At 42.4% G+C, this 21,065-nt stretch overlaps 1 protein-coding gene across 1 annotated transcript in view; it reads left to right on the forward strand.

The window, feature by feature from the left end:
* CCDC60 (coiled-coil domain containing 60) overlaps positions 1 to 21,065 on the forward strand; it is a 207,597-nt gene that overhangs the window by 177,202 nt on the left and 9,330 nt on the right. Inside the window, exons 8-13 of the mRNA XM_023212476.1 lie at positions 3,296 to 3,380; positions 6,704 to 6,775; positions 9,501 to 9,563; positions 10,252 to 10,377; positions 17,230 to 17,361; positions 19,510 to 19,699. Of these exons, the coding sequence (XP_023068244.1) occupies positions 3,296 to 3,380; positions 6,704 to 6,775; positions 9,501 to 9,563; positions 10,252 to 10,377; positions 17,230 to 17,361; positions 19,510 to 19,699 (668 nt within the window). The remainder of the gene's footprint in view (positions 1 to 3,295; positions 3,381 to 6,703; positions 6,776 to 9,500; positions 9,564 to 10,251; positions 10,378 to 17,229; positions 17,362 to 19,509; positions 19,700 to 21,065) is intronic.

Below are 21,065 nucleotides of genomic sequence, written 5' to 3' on the forward strand. Positions count from 1 at the left end.
TTCCTACAGCAGCTGTAAAATTTCTGACAACAGAAACTTTTTGTCTCATAGCTCTGGATACTAAACATCCAAACCAACGTGTCCACAGGGCCATGCATCTTCCGAAATCCATAGGAGAGAATCGTTCCTTGACTTTTCTGGTGGGTGCTGGCAATCCTTGGCATTCCTTGGTTCATAAATGCATCACTTCAATCTAGAGCCCCTGTCACCACATAGCCACCATTTCCCTATGTATCTCTCTTTCCTATTTATAAGGACACTAGTCATTGGATAGAGGGTTCATCCTACTCCAATATGATATCACCTTGACTTAACTACAATCACGTGTCACATAACAATGTTTCGGTCAACAATGGACCACATATACGACAGTAATCCCATAAGATTAGAGTGAAGCTGAAAAATTCCTATTGCTTAATATATCTTAGCCATCATGATATCATAGCACACTATGTTATTCACAGGTCTGTACTGCATATAAAAGTATAACACAATTATGTACAGTTCATAGTACTGTACTTGATAATGATAAAATGACTATGGTACTGGTTTATGTAAGTACTGTACTTTATTTTCTATTGTGATTTTAGAGCGTATTCCTTCTACTTATAAAAAGAAGGTGAATCGTAAAACAGCCCTAGGTAGATCCTTCAGGAGATATTCCAGAAGAAGGCATTGTTACCACGGGAGATGACAGCTCCACGTGTGTTACTTGTTACCGCCTCTGAAGACCTTATGGGGGACAAGATGTAGAGGTGAAAGACAGCAATATTGATAATCCTGACCCTGTAGAGGCCTAGGCTAATGTGTGTGTTTGTGGCTTAGTTTCCTTTTCTTTTCTTTTCTTTTTTTTTTTCCCTGAGACAGAGTTTCGCTCACGTTGCCCAGGCTGGAGTGCAGTGGCACAATCTCGGTTCACTGCAACCTCCACCTCCCGGGTTTAGGTGATTTTCCTCCCTGAGCCTCCCAAGTAGCTTGGATTACAGGCACCTGCCACCACACCTGGCTAATTTTTTTTTTTTTTTTTTTTTTGTATTTTTAGTAGACAGGGTTTCACCATGTTAGCCAGGCTGATCTTGGAACTCCCATCATCAGGTGATCCACCCACCTCGGCCTCCCAAAGTGCTGGGATTACAGGCGTGAGCCACCGCATCTGTCCTTAGTTTTTAACAAAAATATTTTAAAAGTAAAAAATTTTTAAAAATAGAAAAATGCTTATAGAATAAGGATATTAAAAATGTTTTTTACAGATATAAAATGTGTTTGTGTTTTATGCTAAGTGTTATTACAAAAGAGTCAAGAAGTTTAAAAAATGTAATGCTTATAAAGTAAAAAAGTACAGTGAGCTAAGTTTAATTTATTATTGAAGAAAGAAAAACATTTTTGGTAAATTTAGTGTAGCCTAAGTGTACAGTGTTTATAAAGTCCACGGTAATGTCCTAGGCCTTCGAATTCACTCCCCACACACTCACGGACTCACCTAGAGCAACTTTCAGTCCTGGAAGCTCCATTTATGATAAGTACCCTATATTGTGTACTATTTTTTATCTCTTATACCCTATTTTGGCTGTACCTTTTCTATGTTATCCCTAGATACACAAATATTTAACATTGTATTATAATTGCCTACAGTATTCAGTACAGTAACATGCTGTACAGGTTTGTGGCCTGGGAACAAAAAAGCTGTATATACCAAGCGTATAGTAAGCTATGCCCAGGTGTATACTAAGCTACGCCATCTAGATTTGTGTGAGTGCACTCTATAATGTTCACACAATGACAAAATCGCCTAATGATGCATTTCACAAGATGTGTCCCCATTGTTAAATGACACAACGGTCATTACATCTGCAGTGACCCTATTTCCAAATAAGGTCATCGACTGAGGTCCTGGTGATTAGGACTTCAGCATATCTTGGCAGGGAGGGTCGTACATTTCAACCCGTAACAGTCAGGTATGAAGAAATATTTCTACACTATACAAAAATCAACATTATTCTTTTTTCAGAGACAGGGTCTCACTCTGTTGTTCAGGCTGGAGTGCAGTGGTGTGATCTTGGCTCCCTGCAGCCTTGACTTCCCAGGCTCAGGTGATTCTCCCACCTCAGCCTCTTGAATAGCTGGGAATACAGGTGCACCCCACCATGCCCAGCTAATATTTTATATTTTTGTTTTAGTAGAGATGGTGGTTTCTCCATGTTGCCCAGGCTGGCCTCGAACTCCTGAACTCAAGCAATCCTCCCACCTTGGCCTCCCAAAGTGCTGAAATTATACGTGTGAGCCACTGCACCCAGCCAAAATCAATACTAAATATGAAAATAAAAGTTAGGCAAAGGCAAGGAGGAGTGGTGGGAGCTGTGGGGAAATGGGGAACACTCGCCTATCTAAAGGCATGTCCAGCATGCAGCAGGAATGGGGGCAGTGTAGTCCCACCTCAGACTCTTTTCTAGGGAAGCCGGAGGTCTCGATTTTCATGTGAAATCTTCCAGTGTTAAAAGGTTGGCATCCGCATGGAATCAAATAAAACACATTTGTAAGCTGAATCCAGCCTGTGGATTGCTGGTTTAAAAATTCAGGCCTACGGAGATCAGAGAGGGTTTTCCTGAGCAAGATGATTCCTTCTCAGGTTTGGAAACAGTTCTCTCCGGCTGCAGTAGAGTCGAAGGTGGGGAAGGGAAGGGAGATGAAACCGGGGATAAAAAGAGTAGCTGGATCCTGGCAGGCCTCACAAGTTTCAAGGCTGTGTTGAAAGAATTTAAGTTTTATTTCTTATTTTATTATTATTGTTATGATTTTGATTCAGAGTCTAACTGTATCACCCAGGCTGGAGTGCAGTGGCACGATCTCAGCTCACTGCAACCTCTGCCTCTCAGGTTCGAGCAATTTTCATGCCTCAGCTCCCCAAGAAGCTGAGATCACAGGCATCCACCACCACGCCCAGCTAATTTTTATACTTTTATAGAGGTAGGGTTTCACCATGTTGGCCAGGCTGGTCTTGAACTCCTGGCCTCAAATGATCTGCCCGCCTTGACCTCTCAAAGTACTGGCGTTACAGGCATTAGCCAAAGGTAACACGGAGAGCCACTGATGGGTCTTAAGCAGGGGCATGGCATGGTTAGATTTGCAACATGCTCAACGCTATGAGCCACCTCTTCTGGACTCCAGTGGAATCCCTCTCCAGATCCCCAACCCTCAGGAGTAGAGGTGACCCCAGCTTGGGGGCTGCACCCTGTCCTGCACAATCCTGTCTCAGGCGTGGCTTCTGGTCAAGAGTGACCTCTCATATTCTCATCAGATCTGCAGAAGCTCCTGGAGATGGTTCGGGAAGATGCCCGGAGGACAATCACGATAGAAAATGGGACGCAAAGAAAAGCACCCAGGTATGTGCTCTTGACTCCTGGGGCAAATAAAGCTTAGAATAATAGCAATCACATTAACAGTAGTAGTTGCCAGCTGTTGAGCATTTTCTCTGTGACAGGCACTGAGCTGTGTTGTTTATGTGTATCACCTCTCTGAGTTCTTACAATAATCCTACAAGGTAGGTACTATTATCTTTATTTTACAAATCAGGAAATGAGGCCCAGAGAGCCTATGTGACTAGTTCAAGGTCACTCAGCTAGTGAATGATAAGGTCATGACTCTAATCTAGAGCTTTCTTACCGATTTATTTTTGTTTTAGAGACAGGGTCTCGCTCTGTTGCCCAAACTGAAGTACAGCGGCATAATCATAGCTCACTGCAGCCTCCAACTCCTGGGCTCAAGTGAGCCTCCCAACTCAGCCTCCTAAGTAGCTGGGACTACAGACACACACCACCACACCTGGCTAATTTTTTTTTTTTTTTATTTTGCAGAGACAGGGTCTCACTATACTGCCCGGGGTTGGTCTCGAACTCCTGGCTCAAGCAACCCTCCCACCTCAGCCTCCCAAAATGCTGGGATTACAGGTGTGAATCACCAGACCTGGCAAATCCAGATATTTCTAATTCCAAAAACCATTCTTCTCTTTGCCACTCAGCCACACTGCCTCTCAGGAATCTTCTGGTTATTCCTTCATCCTTTGAGTGAATACTTACGAACACGTATGGGCTGTGTACTCACTAGTATTGTGAGAAGTGTCCATGAAAGGAAAGCTTGAAACTGTGAGAACAAATAATAAGGGCATTTGATCTAGTCTGGGTTGGGGATGGGGATCAGAGGAGTTTCCTCCAAGGAAGAAGCTTTAAGCTGAGATTTGGATGAAGCATGTAAATGAGTCAGCCTGATGAGGCTGGCATGGGTGGGTAGGGAGGTGGGGAAGAGAGTATTATAGGCAGCACATGTACAAATGTGGTCAAAAGGGACCACAACACCTTCAAGGAACTGGAATGCAGCCAAAAAGGGATGAAACTCAAGGATTCTGGTTTTTATTCTAAAAGCAGCAGGAATCCTTTGAAGTTTCAAGCCGGCAACTGATATGATTGGCTCATAAGGAGGTACTATCAGACCTGGACCTAAGACATCCTCTTTCTGGTGGGAAGCCACGTCCACCACACTTCTGACCTCTAAAAGCCCCAGAGCGCACACAGCCTAGAGCCAGAGTTCCCTTCCTAAGTGTGGATTCCTTTGAGTAAGCAAATTCCTTTGTGGAAATAAATGAGGCACTAGAAGAGGTTCATCATTGCCTTCAGCCCACTGGGATGCCAACTATGACTTATTGGTTATTGTTATTACCATAATTACAGTTCACTGTGCACTTTCACGTGCATGATACCTCACCTCTGCTTGCGAACGATGAATTCGCTGGCTGCTGCCTCGACTCTCATTGGGGCTTCTCTGGAAGGTGGTACTTGGAGGCACTCAGAGGCAACCTTGACCCATAAGGCCCCCACTGCTGTGCCTGACTTATAAACATTAGAGACAGACAATAATAATGAAGCATCAGCTCAATGAGGTTCCTTCCTTTGTAAGAACTCACAGCACAAGCACTGGCTTTGGAGTCAGACTGACATGGATCCAAAACCTGCGGCCGTTGGACAAGTCATCTAGCCTTTCTCTAAACCTCAGTTTTCTCATCTATAAAATGAGATTGTGTCACATCAGAGCATTGGCTTTGGAACCAGACAAACGAAGGTCAGTCTCCATGGCCATGACCAATTGCTGGGTGATGTTGGGCAAGTTGCTTTACCTCTCTGAGTCTGATTCTCATTCTGTAAAATGAGGCTCATTAGCAGCCTATCCCAAAGGGTTGTAGTGAGAATTAGATATTATCCCTGTAAAATATTACTAATGTTATGGAAATAACATCTACTTCAATGAAACATTTTAAGCATTTAATCAGATAATGCATTTATATAACATACTACCATGTGCCTGGCATAGAGTAAGTATTCAATAAATGGCAGTGAGGTTGGTGGTGGGGATGGTGGTGAGGACGGTTGTTACTTTTATCCCACACATGTTGCCCCATGGAATCTTCTCCTGCTGAGACAGGTACATTCACCATTACCATGACTCCATCTCACAGATGTCAAAGAGCAACAAGCAGTGACTTCCACAAGGTCTTCAAAGACAAAACCACACTAGAACCTGGTTCTCATGAGTCCCATCACATGGCCTCTGCTTTCAATTTAATGATAAAATAACCATGGCTACACAGCAAGAATGTGTTGAAGTTTCCCTTCCTCATAAATTCCTCTGGGAAAAAAATCTCCCTAATCTTTTGCTAAGGCAGCAGATATTGAAGCTTCAATACAGAGCTACAGAGAGACGGTTAGGAAAAGCTGCAGATTCTCTTTTGCCCCTCACTTTAGAGCTGGATTCCTGTCTCACTTTAGATCCCAAATCTGCTCCCATCAAGGCTGATATCGAACTGTGGGGCTTTCAGAAATCCCCACAAGCCAGCATATCCAGCCCCCAGCCTCCAGGCCGGGCTGCCCCCTAGTCATCTAAAAATACAGCCTTTTCTTAAAATCTTGTAGCAGTGTCCCTGAAGATCAGAAGCAGTTGGGTTACTTGTGAAAAATACAGATTTCTATCCTTCCTCATCCCAGAACCCACTGAATCAGAATATCCAGAGGTAGTAAGATGTGTGTGTGTGTGTGTGTGTGTGTGTGTGTGTGTGTGTGTGTGTGTATTTATATGAAGTGGTACGATCTCGGCTCACTGCAACCTCAGCTTCCCTGGTTCAAGCGATTCTCCCACCTCAGCCTCCCAAGCAGCTGGGATTACAGGCATGCACCACCATGCTCAGATAAATTTTGTGATTTTAGTAGAGACGGGGTTTTGCAATGTTGGCCAGGCTGGTCTGGAACTCCTGACCTCAAGTGATCCGCTCGCCTTGGCCTCCCAAAGTGCTGGGATTACAGGCATGAACCACCACGCCTGGCCAGTAGCTATATTTTTTTAACAAGCACTTCAGGTGGGCATTATTTCACAGTATTTTCTGTATGGTGGGGAATTTTAGGAGAGGGTGTGTGTGTGTACCTACCTGTATGTGTGATCTAAATGCACCTTCTGGGGGCCCCGTCCAGGCCAATGATTCAAGTCCCAGAAAATGTGGCTGAGGAATCTGTATTCTTAGCAAACTCTCCAGGTGAGTGCTGGGCTCAGTAGAGTCTGAAGATTCTCGCTCTAGAAAGAGAATTCCCCCTCCTCCCACACGTAGTTACTGCACAAAAGCTTCATGAATTCAGCGGCTTGTTAAAGGACTCGTTTTGCCTTGCAGCCTCTTGTCAGTGCTGAAACAAAACAAGAGTAATTCTGCTTATAAGGAAATGCAGACCACCCACAAATCAAGGTAGGAAAGTCTGGAGCCTGCAGCAGGTGCCTTGGAAGGCAGCCCACAGTTACAGAGGCCACTGCAGGGACGCTCCTCCCCAGACCATGGAAAGTGGGACAGGGAAGAGGGAACTTTTTCCTTCTTATGACCTCATTAGAAACAAGCCCCTTTACTGCAGGGCCGGGTTGAGAATTCAGGTATTTCTCCCCAAGAGTTATATACCATCAAGTTAAAATCTTCTAGTCATGGAGAAGTGAGGTAGGGAGGATGTGGTACAAGACTATGTCTCTTTCTCTCTACTTGGGTAATTTATAATGGGGGAGGTGGAGATCTTCCCCCAGTTTATTTGTTCATTTAAAGAATATTCTCTCTCTTTTTTTTTTTTTTTTTTTTGAGATGGAGTCTTGCTTTGTCAGCCAGGCTGGAGTGCAGTGGTGTGATCTCGGCTGACTGCAATCTCCACCTCCTGGGTTCAAGTGATTCTCCTTCCTCAGCCTCCCGAGTAGCTGGGATTACAGGCATGCACCACTATGCCCTGCTAATTTTTGTATTTTTAGTAGAGACGGGGTTTCACCATGTTGGCCAGGCTGGTCTTGAACTCCTGACCTCAAGTGATCTGCCTCCCTCGGCCTCCTAAAGTGCTGGAATTACAGGCATGAGCCCGGCCCATTTAGAGAACATTCTTAGATTCCCCGTCTGTGCCAGTAACTGTGCTTGGTTTGGGGGATTCAGCAGCAAATGAAACAAACACAAACAAACACAGCCTGCCCTCGTGGATCTCTGTGTCTGGGCTGGGGTTATAACCTTTTATGTGCCATAGACTCCTTGGAAGTCTGAGAAAACCTATGGACTCCTTTAAGAAAGATGTTTTCAAATGCATACTATACATTACAAAAGATCACTAAGAAATTTATAGTAATCTAGATTGCTATATTACAATCAAATTTGGGATATGGTAATCTATGTGTGTCTTTCACAATGCATTATATAACAAAACTCAACTCCTGTAATTTTGGATTAGTGTTGAGTATAAATGATTTTTCAAAATATCTCTCACAATTGTAATGTGATAGGCAAATACCTACAATTTCCATTTTGGTTGAAGGTTAGTTCAACTAAAGATGCAACTTTTTTCCCATCTGCATTCATAGACCCCTTGAATTCTACCCAGGCTTAAGAACTGCTGATCTAATGGGAAAGTCAAACATTTCTCAGATAATCCCACAGCTAGCCTTAACATCATGACTGTGAAGTGTTCTGAAAAAGAAGTAGGGGTACTGGGTGCTAACCAACACTGAGTCTGATGTTTAAGCTGAGAACTTAAGGACGAAGGAGAATTAACTAGACTGTGAGGTGGAAAAGGTGGGAATGCTGTTCCAAGCAGGGGCAATAGCGTGTCAGGAGCACCAAGCAAAGACCAGTGCAGCTGACACTCAAAGAGGGCCAGGCGGGGGGCGCAGAGTGAGACAGGCAGAAGGGTCTTTTGCTGCTTATTTCTGTCTCTTGCTTATCACTCACTAATAACACCACCTTCCTTACCTCCCACCTCCTCCCTCAATCACTGTCAAAGCTCTTGAAAAGAAGAGAGCCATCTACAGGAGGAAGGTCAGGGCTACCACGCTCTGCCAAAGAATTCATCTGCAGGGATTAGGGCAGCTGGTTGGAATCCAAAATCAAGACTTTCTGGATATTGTTAATGGGGGCCTGCTTCTTACCCAAGTAGAATGAGGATTTGCCTACTAGACCTAAGACCTCCAGGTCTAGTCCTGTGAGCTTCTGGGGAAACCAGCAAAGGCCAGGACCTTTTCTATGGGGAGGGGTCTGGAAAATGGCCAGGCCCGCCTGCCTAAAGAAGTCCCAAATGCCACAGGGCTAGAAGCAAAAGGTTACCCACACATCCTATTAATAAGGAAAACAGTCTTACCACCCCCTCCCCCAGAGCCACACAGATAAAGTGGTCAGACAGTTTTCCAAGCATTTGGAAGAAAGAAGGGGAAACACAGTCAGAAAGAAGGTGCTAGACAATGGTGCTGAAAGCCCAAGTCCCTAAACAAGGATCCTGGAGAAAGGCATGAGCGGGGGTGGTGGGCAGGGGTAGGGGCTCTTCATCCCCCTCTAGGAAGCTTGCCCGGGCAGAGTCACAGGAGGGTGTATCCATATGAGGATTCAATCATCCACACCTAGAAAGCGTTGGATGGCCTGATGAGTTGATGGGTCACAGATGAGGAAACTGACCATCCAGAAGGGAGCTGCTTGCTCACAGACTGACAAGGGGTAAAAGGAGTGTTGGGCTCCACTAAATCTGCACCTGGCCCAGTGTTAAGTGTTGGGTATGGAGAGGAGTATGGAAAGGTCCTAAGCCAATTCACCCTCCAGACAAAGAGAACAGTTTTACACCAATGAAACTGAGATCCAGAAAAGACATAATCCTGACAATACGCAGAGGCGAAAGGTCAAAATTAGACAGGAGAGGTCAGATATACAGGACTTGTTGTGGACCATAAGGCAGGGTAGGATTTAAGTTGGTAGAAAATAAACAAAGAGGACCCTCCAGGCAGGGATATGGCAGGAGGAAAGGCCAAGAGGTGGGAAGAAATTCACAGAGTTCTGTGACTGCTGCCTTGATTAGCACCACCTCCCTTGCCTGAATTCTGGAAGCTAGCAGGTGCCATGGAGCCCTGGGGACACCCTTTTCTTGAAAAGCAGACTCTGAGCAACTTGAAACCATCCTTTTGTGTTTCAGTGAGAGATCCAGCAGTACAAGTGCAGAAAGCCACATCCAACCAGTCCAGAAGAAGTCTAAAAAGTAAGCCAGGAGGGCAATGGAAGGAGCCACACAACAGGGAATGTGGTGACCACACCCTCTATATTCCAGGGGTGTGGAAATGACCCAATGCAGACCAGACTCCCTAAAGCCATAGACGATGCTGAAGGACAAGGGATCCCCCAGGTTTAGGGACTCATAGTCAGGAAGCTGAGCAGCAATGGCAGACAATGGCAAACTCCTCCGCTGTGCCAGGCACCATGAAAAGCATTCTGTCTTCATTACCTTCCTTGTTCCTCAAAACCGATCCTATGAGGCAGGGGCATTATCCCATCTTACAAAGGAGCAGGCAGAAATCTGGCCACGTGAAATATCTTGCCTGAGGCCACATAGCTAAGAAGTGGTGGAGCTGGACTTTGAGCCTGAATCTCCCAGCTCCAAATTCCATCTCCCATCCTTAACATTCGCTGGGCTCCAGTGACCAGCTGTCTCACTGTGGGCTCATTTAATAGGGTCTGAATGACCATCCTGATGCTATTACGAAGATCTGTCCTTTCTACATCCAGGGGGATGCTTAGGAAGGCTCCAGGTGGGGGCAGAGAATCCAGGTGACTACAGGGAGTCCTACATGCAGAGCACCTTGGGGCCAAGGGGGGCCAGAGTGGGACCCAGGTTACTAGGGGACATCCCTGGGCTCCATCCCCCAAGCCCTTCTTATCTGTGTCCACAGCCGCACTAATTGTGACATCAACATCCAGTACAAGAGTGGGGTGTGTAACAGCATGAGGGCCAAGTTTTACAGCGTAGCCCAGGAGGCTGGCTTCTGCCTGCAGGACAAGATGGAAATCCTCATGAAGTAAGGGCACACATATATCCATTCATTCGAAGGGCATTCACTGGGTACCTACTATATGCCTGCCAGGTGCCAGGTGCTAGGGCTATATCACAAAGAAGAGCTTGCTCTCTGTCCTCAGGGAGCTCACAGTCTTCTGGAAAATATGGGCAGAAACAAATTAACTGCATCATAAATATGTAGGTACAAATTATAATAATTGTCCTACAGTAAGAGAACAGGGTGCTACAAGAGAGAGAGACAGACAGCATAGGTACCTAATTTAGATTGGGAAATCTGGGAAGACCTCTCTGAGGAGGTGACTTTCAGATGAGTCCTGAAGGATAAGGAAGAGCTGGCAGTGTGATGAGAAGGTGGAATTACATTCCAGGTAGAAGGAAAAGTGCATGCAAAGTCCCAAGTCCAGAAGGGACATGGAGAATTTGAAAAGGATGGACAAGTGGTAGATGAGGGCTGCATCATGCAAGCCACAAATGCCAGAGTTACAATGTGGAATTTGATTTTAAGAGCACTAGAAAGCTATTGAAAGCTTTTCTTCTCTGTTCTGACAACCCAATAATTTCCTCCCTTTCTAGCTTACCCCTTGACTCCAGAGACCATCTACCCCAATAAATGTATCTATACAACAAAGTTTGCATTATGGCCCGTTGCACTCTCATTCTCACAGCACTGATGGGCTGAATGCTCTGAGGCTAGGGTTTGGAGAAGACTAATCCTTGCCCTCTCCTTCTGGGAGCTAACAGTCCAGTAGGGAAGATGGAAAAGTAAACAGGAAATTAGCACACAGGGGTCTGGAGGTTGTGGGAGGAAGCAGCCTGCTAAGGGAACACAAAAGGGATGCCCTGCCTGGCCCAGGACAGCCCTCAGAAAGATCTCCTTGGAGGAAGCAGCATTTTATTTTATTTTATTTTATTTTATTTTATTTTATTTTATTTTATTTTATTTTATTTTTTATTTATTTTTTATTTTTTATTTTTTTTGAGATAGGGTTTTGCTCTATTACACAGGCTGGAGTTCAGTGGCATGATCATACCTTACTGCAGCCTTAAGTGCTAAGGTTTTTGGTTTTGTTTTTTGGTTTTGGGGTATTTTTTTACAGATAGGGTCTCGCTATATTGCCCAGGCTGGTGTCAAACTCCTGGCCTCAAGCAGTCCTCTCACCTTGGCTTCCCAAAATGCTGAGTTTGCAAGCATGAGCCACCACACACAGCTGGAAACAATATTTTCAGTTTAATAAACATAGATGATATTCCCAGGGCACTTACTATGTACCAGTCATGGATGTAAGAGCTTTGTATTTACATATCATTTAATGCTCACAACAATCCTATGAGGTAGGTGCTATCATTAGACTTATTTTGTAGATGATAAAAGTGAGCTCAGAGAGGTCTCTTATCAAAGGTTCTCCAGTGGCTAAGTAGTAAAGCTAGAATTCAAACCCAAAGAGTCATGCTGAACAACTTGGAAGATATATTTCAGAATGTCATCCATGAAAACTTCCCCAACCTTGCTAGAGAAGCCAATAGTCAAATTCAGGAAATACAGACAACTCCTGCAAGAGTCTACACAAGAAGGTCATCCCCAAGACACATAATCAGCAGATTTTCCAAGGTCAAAATGAAGAATGTTAAGGGCAGCTAGAGAGAAAGGGCAGGTCACCAAAAAAGGGATCCCCATCAGGCTAACAGAAGACCTCTCAGCTGAAACCCTATAAGCCAGAAGAGATTGGGGGACTATATTCAACATCCTTAAAGAAAAAAATATTCAACCAAGAATTTCATATCCAGACAAACTAAGCTTCCTACATGAAAGAGAAATAAGATCCTCTTCAGATAAGCATGCCTTCCAAGAAATCTTGAAAGGAGTACTAAATATAGAAAGGAAAGACTGCTATCAGCTAATATAAAAACACACTTAAACATACAGACCAGTGTCACTGTAAAGCAACCACACAAACAAGCCAGCATAATAACCAGCTAACAGCACAGTGACAGGATCAAATTCACACATATCAATACTAACCTTGAATATAAATGGGCTAAATGCACCACTTAAAATTCACAGAGTGGCAAGCTGGATAACAAAGCAAGACCCAATGGTATGCTGTCTTTAAGAGACTCATCTCATGCATAATGACAGTTATAGGCTCAAAATAAAGGGATGAAGAAAAACCTACCAAGCAAATGGAAAACAGAAAAAAGCAGGCATTGCCATCCTAATTTCAGACAAAACAGATTTGAAACAAGCAAAGATCATAAAAGACAAGGAAGGGCATTACATAATTGTAAAGGGTTCAAATTCAACAAGAAGACCTAACTATCATAAATATATATGCATCCAACATAGGAGCACCCAGATTTATAGAGCAAGTTCTTAGAGGCCTACAAAGAGACATAGACTCCCACTCAATAATAGTGGGAGACTTCAACACTCCACTGACAGTATTAAACAGATAATTGAGGCAGAAAATTAACAAAGATATTCTGGACCTAAACTCAGCATTGGAACAAATGGATCCGACAGACCTTTACAGAAGTCTCCACCAAAAAACAACAGAATATACATTCTTCTTATCACCACATAGCACATACTTAAAATTGACCACATAATTGGACATAAAACAATCCTCAATATATGTAAAAGAACCAAAATCACACTAAACACACTCTCAGACCATAGCACAATAAAAATAGAAGTCAACACAAAGAATATCACTCAAAACTGTACAATTATATGGAAAGTAAACAACATGTTCCTAAATGGCTTTTGAGTAAATAATGAAATTAAGGCAGAAATCAAGAAGTTTTTCAAAAATAATGAGAACAAAGATACAATATACCAGAATCTCTGGGACACAGCTAAGGCAGTATTAAGAGGGCAACTCACAACACTAAATACCCACATCAAAAAGTTATAAAGATCTCAAATTAACAACCTAAATTCACAACTGAAAGAATTAGAAAAGCAAGAACAAACCAACCCCAAAGCTAGCAGAAGATGAGAAATAACAAAAATCAGAGCTGAACTGAAGGAAATCAAGACATGAAAAACCATTCAAAAGACAAATCCAGAAGTTGATTTTTTGAAAAAGAATAATAAAATAAATAGGCCACTAGCTGGACTAATTAAGAAGAAAACAGAGAAGATCCAAAAAACACAATTAGAAATGATGAAGGGAATGTTACTACTGACCCCACAGAAATAAAAACAACCATCAGAAACTACTATAAACACCTCTATGTACACAAACTAGAAAACCTGGAAGAGACAGATAAATTCCTGGACACATACACCCTCCCAAGATTGAGCCAGGAAGAAACTGATTCCCTGAACAGATCAATATCAAACTCTACAATTGAATCAGTAATAGAATAGCCTACCAACCAAAAAAAAATGCCCAGGACCTGATGGATTAACAACCAAGTTCTATCAGATGTAAAAACAAGAGCTGGTACCATTTCTACAGAAAGTATTCCAAAAATTGAGAAGGGACTTCTTCCCAACTCATTCCATGAGGCCATAGCATCTTGATTCCAAAACCTGGCAGAGATACCACAAAAAAAGAAAACTTCAAGCCAGTATTTTTGATGAGTATCAATGCAAAAATTCTCAACAAACTTGCAAACCAAATCCAGCAGCATGTCAAAAAGCTAATCCACCATGATCAAGTAGGCTTTGTACCTGGGATATGAGGTTGGTTCAACATACAAAAATTAATAAATATGATTTATCATATAAAGAGAACTAAAGACAAAAATCACATGATTATCTCAACAGATGTAGAAAAGGCTTTTGATAAAATTCAACATTGCTCCATGTTAAAAGCTCTCAACCAACTAGGTATTGAGGGAACATACCTCAAAATAATAAGAGCCATCTATGACAAATCCATAGCCAACATCATACTGAATGGGCAAAAGCTGGAAGCATTCCTCTTAACAACCAGCACAAGACAAGGATGTCCTCTCCCACCACTTCCATTTGTTGCAGTATTGGAAGTCTTAGCCAGAGCAATCAGGCAAGAGAAAGAAAGAAAGCACATCCAAATAGGAAGAGAGGAAGTCAAACTATCTCTGCTTGCAGATGACATGATTCTATATCTAGAAATATCCACAGTATCAGCCCAAAAGCTCATTCAGCTGATAAACAAGTTTCAGGATACAAAATCAATGTACAAAAATCACTAGCATCCCAATACACCAATAACAACCAAACTGAGGGCCAAATCAGAAAGGTAATTTCATCCACAACTGCCACAAAAAATACCTAGGAATACAGCTAATCAGGGAAGAGAAAGATTTCTACAATAAGAATTATAAAACACAGCTCAAAGAAATCAGAGAAGACACAAACAAATGGAAAAACATCCCATGCTCATGAGTAGAAAGAATCAATATCACTAAAATGGCTATACTGCCCAAAGCAATTTATAGATTCAATTATGTTCCTATCAAACTACCAAAAAGATATTCTTCACAGAACTAGAAAAAAATTATTTTAAAAATTATATGGAACCAAAAAAGAGCCTGAATAACCAAGGCAATCTTAAGCAAAAAGAAGAAAACTGGAGGAATCACATCACCTGACCTCAAACTATACTACCAGGAGACAGTGACCAAAACAGCATGGTACTGGTACAAAAACAGGCATATAGACTGATAGAACAGAATAGAGAGCCCAGAGTAAGGCTGCACATCTGTGACCATCTGATCTTTAACAAAGGTGACAGAAACAAGCAATGGAGAAAAGACTCTCTATTTGGTAAATGATGCTGGGATAACTGGCTAGCCATATGCAGAAGATTGAAGCTGGGCCCCTCCCTTACACCATACAGAAAAATCAACTCAAGATGGATTAAAGACTTAAATGTAAAACCCAAAACTAAAAAGTCCCTGGAAGACAACTTAGGCAATACCATCCCAGACCTAGGAATGGGCAAGATTTTATGACAAAGACACCAAAAGCAATTGCAACAAAAGCAAAAATTGACAAATGGGATCTAATTGAACTTAAGAGCTTCCACCCAGCAAAAGACGCTATCAACAGAGTAAACTGACAACCCATAGAATGGGAGAAAATATTTGCAAACTATGCATCTGACAAAGGTCTAATACCCAGAATCTGTAAGGAACTTAAAGAAATTTACAAGAGAAAAACAACCCATTGAAAAGTGGGCAAAGGATATGAACAAACACTTTCTTAAAAGAAGACATACATGTGGCCAAGAAGCATATTTTAAAAAGCTCAACATCACTGATCATTAGAGAAATGCAAATCAAAACCACAAGGAGATACCATCTCATAACAGTCAGAATGACTATTATTTAAAAGTCAAAAAATAACAGATGCTGGCGAGGTCGTGGAGAAAAAGGAATCCTTATATGCTGTTGGTGGGAGTGTAAATTAGTTCAACCATTGTGGAAAGCAGTAGGACCATTCCTCAAAGAGCTAAAAACAGAACTACCATTTAATCCAGCAATCCCATTACTGGGTATATAGTACCCAAAGGAACATAAATCATTCTACCATAAAGACACATGCATGTGAATGTTCACTACAGCACCATTCACAATAGTAAGGACACAGAATCAATCTAAATGCCCATCAATGACAGACTGGATAAAAAAAAAAAAGTGGTACATATACACCACGGAATATTATGCAGCCATAAAAAAGAATGAGATCATGTATTTTTGGGGAACACAGATGGAGCTGAAGGCTATGATCCTAGCAAACTAACGCAGGAACAGAAAACCAAATACTACATGTTCTCCCTTATAAGTGGGAGCTAAATGATAAGAATTTATGAACACAAAGGAGGAAACAACAGACACTGGAGTCTACTTTGAGGGGGTATGGTGGGAGAAGGGGGAAGAGCAAAAAATATAACCATTGGGTACAGAGCTTAATACCTGGGTGATGTAGTAATATGTACAATAAACCCCCATGACACGTTTATCTGTGTAACAAATCTTCACATGTAGCCCCAAATCTAAAACAAATTTTTAAAAAATCATGCTGGAAAAGTAGGGTGGAAGGGAGTTTCAAGGAAAAGCAACAGCTAGGTCTCAGAAGTCAGAGGGGCACAGACAGCCAGAGAACTGCTAGTAGTCAAGTGTGGCTGGGGCATAGGGTGTTTGCAAGGTTATCAGAGAGCTAGACAAGCAAGATTATAAAAGCTGTGATAGCCCAGCTGTGGAGGCTGAGCTTTATCTCAGAGACTTTGATCATGACCCAAAGGATAAAATTCTGGAAGAGAAGGGATGGAAAGGATGGGGATACAGCCAGAAAATGTGAGGGCTGAATTATTTAGAGTCTTGGAGAAGAATTTATTCTGAACAAACTGAAAAGCCATTGAAAGCTGTATGCAATGGGGTGACATGGCGATATTTATCATATAAAGTCTCACTGGAGAGACAGAACATAGGCACAAAATGATAAGGGGAGTGGGGAAGAGAGGAAACAGCACGAGTTAACACCTACCGTGTGTCTGGCATGAAGCTCAACACTTGACACACATTGTATCATTTAATTCTCACATCTGACAAATAGGAATCATTATTATTCCCCATCTTAGAGACTGAAAAGCTGTGTAAATACAATCAGAAGTAGGAAGAGAATGAAAGCTAATGAAAAGTTTATTAGGAAAATAACTGGAAAATAGTGCTTCAGGACCTTGGAGAGAGCTGTACCCTCTTGTGGCAAAAGCAAGAGCCTAAGTTAAAGACTAGCTGACAGGGTTAAGAAAAGCCTCATGAAGGAAAAAGTGTTTAAGTCAGATCTCAAAGGTCAGCTAGGGTGGTTATAAGAGGAGGGAATCTTATTCTTCTCTCTCTTTCTCATACAACCTTGTAGGCGCCAAGAAGAAAGAGGTATCCAGAAGTTCCGTGCTTTTGTCCTTGTCTCTAATTTTCAAAAGGATATAGCAAAAATGAGACATCACATATCTGTAGTAAAAGGAGATGCAGAAGAAATTGCAGACCACTGGTAAATATCCTAAGAACCACATAAGATGGTCCCTGGAAGAGGACAGGGTGTGGTTATTACAAGATCACAACTGATTCCACTCTCCTTCAAGGCATAGAGAAGCATTACTCCAAAACTGTCATTGGCCACCAGTAGGATCCCCCACCCCCCAGACACACTAAATCCAGAGCACAATCAGGCCCAAAACTCCTGGTTTCTGAAATCACAGATAATCCAATCCATTGTGTTCTCCATATTTACCTGCTGTTTGATTCAGACTTGCCAGGCCCTGTGGGACAGGCAGACGAGGCACATCAACCTGAAAATTTCTACAGATTCCAAGGTCTATGGGGTGATCACTGCATCCCCCAAGCAATGTAATCCCTAAAAAATGCAAAACCAGGCAGGCATATCCTAGAAACACTGTGCCACAGCACAATGGTGATGATAAGTAACAACAAAAAAAGCAACATGAATTGAGTGATTACTGGATGGCAGTTACTATATAAGCAATTTTCATAAATTGTCAATTTTATCCTCCCAACAAAATAATCCTGAAAGGTACATATTAACCCCCATTTCACAAACAAGGAAACAGAGACTCAGAGGGGTAAATTCATTTGTCAAAGTTCACACCATCAGTTAACTGGTGAATTTAGGATTTGAACCCCTGTCTAACCTCAGTCTGTATGCTCATTTGCAATATGGAATTGGAATCTACTGAACTGTGGTGTCCCGAACCCTATCCTAGCAGGGTGAATACATTAAGATCTAAGACTAAGATGAGAAAGTAAAAAATGTACACAGAATCCCTTCCATGAGCTTTATAATGTGAAACAGGAACTTACAAGCAGGTCGCTGGAGTCTTTGCAGAGTTGTGGGAACTTCTACGCCACCTCACATCCCAGAACATCACTTTCTCACAAGCAATGTCTGACCCTGAAGATACATGAGTCATATAAGAGGGATCCTCTTATGAAAGGGGGAAAAGGGTCTTCTGCAAACCCTCTTCCTTCTGTGGGAGGGAAGTTGGGGGGAGGAAGAAAGGGTGTTACGAACTAATTCACATAAAGGTATTACAGAAGGAAATTAATGCTGGTCCTCCCACAGTAAGATTCAGCCCACAAATCTAATAGTGGAATTTCTGTCATTATTATGGAGGAAGTAATTGCCCTCCATAGTAACATTAAAATCAAGTCAAACAAACCACAGCCTAGTAAGGATGATGTTCAGTTGTAGTTGTTCATTCATCCAATTACTCATTCAGTCTTTCAAATGATAGTTATTGAGCACCTACTATGAGTTAGGCAGTATTCTGGCAATCTGAATACTGAATAATTCAGACAAGTTTCCTCTTCTCCTCAATGAGACTTGATTCTAAACAAGGAGACGGGAATCAATAAAATAAATGTATATTCTAGAATATAAAGCAGTATGAGAAGCCCAAAATATATAATGGATGATCAACTTCATCTTCAAAATTTTCCACAATGAGCACATATACAGCAAAGGGTGAGGGATTTCTTTTAAAAGAGATCCACCTGCCTTAAGACCTGATCACATCTGAACCATCTCCTTAGGTTAGACCTAAGGTAGATTAGACCAAGTAGGTTATTCAAGGATGGATTCCAAAACTACTCCCACATTCACACCACACTGAAATACTCAAAGCTTTGACCCAACCTTGATCATTAATCAAAGAGATAGAAAATATATACACACACGCACAAACACACACACACGTGCGCGCACACACACACACACACCATCTTGGGTGTGAGAGTCTCCTACATCCTTGAAGACATCTCATAGATGTGTGTGCATCCACTCCGACCTCATTAACCCTCAGAAGAGAAGTTTCAGATCCCAAAGTCCATTCCTTTCTTCTAACATTTCACATTATCTGATAGAAAAATTACAAATACATCCCTTGAAATCCTATCTTTGTTTTATTTTGTAATGAAATGCAAGTCATTCTCCATCTTTTCCTACCCCTAAAAGTAAAGACGTGCCTGATCCGTGGGCCACAGAGGAAAGGCCCCTAGATAAAGAATCCTGCTGCCCTGGAGACATCACAGAATAGCAGAAAGACAAAGCGGAGATGGATGGCCACAGGTGCTCAGATCTTCCAGCAGCTTCCTAACTTGCCTTCTCCTCTTGGAATTGAAGGTACTTTGATCTGTTGTCCAAACTGCCAGAGGATCTAAAGAACTTCCGCCCCGCCAAAAAGATCCTGGTGAAACTGCAGAAGTTTGGAGAAAACCTGGACTTGCGGATTCGACCCCACGTCCTCCTAAAGGTGCTACAGGATCTGAGGATTTGGGAACTGTGTTCCCCTGACATCGCTGTGGCTATTGAGGTAACCACCACCTCCCTCCCCTCCATAGTGTCTCAGATGTCCTCATTCAATCACCTCTCAACACTCAGGCACTGTTTAAGTGCTGGGGACACTAAGGCCCCTGCATTTATGGAGCTCATATTCTAATAGGAGAAGAATTGTCCCATTACCTGGTTGCCCAACTCCAACTGCAAGGGAGATTATATTCTATGTAAACGGTACCCCCTGGAAACTCAGAGGCTTTGGGGTGGCATAAAAATGGGCAGTAATCATAAGGAGTCCTTTATCTTGCTACTAAAAATGTGGTCCATGGACCAGCAGCATGGACCTCAACTGGGTGCTCATTAGAAATGCAGAACTGCAGGCTTCAAGTCCATCTGCCAACTCCAAGTTTACATTTTAATGGGATTCCAGGTGTCTCGTATGCATAATACAGTTTGAGGAGCCCTGTATGTAAGTAAGTTAGAAGGGATCTACCTTAACTCAGGCAACTGGGAAGGTGACTTTTAAGGCGAGACCTGAAACGTGAGAAGACGGCACCATGAAGAGAAAGGGAAAGAGCAGATCAAGAAGAGAAGACAGTGTGTGCAAAGATCCCAAAGCAGCACACGACTTGACTTGTTGGGAGAACTCACTGGCAGTCAATGAGTGTGGAGGGAAGCAGGCAAGGAGTGCATAGTTCCCAGGGGATTGGAGAGGTCAGTCTGCAGACCTCTGAAGGTCAAGACAAAAATTTAGGAGCCACTAAACAGTTTTCAGTAGTCATTCACCATTATCACCAGAAGAAGTTCCTGGTACTTTGTCAAAAGGCATCAGCAACACAAGGACTCCACAGTAAGAAGTTAATGAAGTCACTTCTTTAATTTTATTGGATGGCATATGTGCATTTTAACAGGGCCTTCAATTGCCTTCCTCCTGGTAAAGAAGTCAAATTCCCAGGCCTTGACAGGCTATGGAGCATGTGACATTTTCATACCAGGCGGGCCCTTCCACAGAATGACCTGGGTGTGTTAATGAGGGCAAGGTTAGGAGTGGAAGGAGGGGGATGACCTTATAGACAAATTCAAATGCCAAGACTCTACTCCCTATGACCTGTGAGGCTCCTTCAGGAAAGACTCTAGCAGGTCAGGCCAAAACTAACTCTAGGGCAACTTCCACCTCCTACTTACCAGTTTTGGGGTCCAACTTCCACTTGAAGCTATGGAAGACCTGGAAAAGCTAGTCCCTGCATGGGTAAGAGGAGGAAGTACGAGGGGCTCCTCTTTTATTTGAGGTGAGTTCACAGCCCTGACTAATAAAATTTAGCAAGCTCTTTTCCTAGTGAGAATATCACAGAACTTTTATTATTATTATTATTATTATTATTATTATTATTATTATTATTATT

The sequence above is a fragment of the Piliocolobus tephrosceles genome, chromosome 10 (assembly GCF_002776525.5).
Source record: "Piliocolobus tephrosceles isolate RC106 chromosome 10, ASM277652v3, whole genome shotgun sequence".
Classification (NCBI taxonomy): Eukaryota; Metazoa; Chordata; class Mammalia; order Primates; family Cercopithecidae; genus Piliocolobus; species Piliocolobus tephrosceles.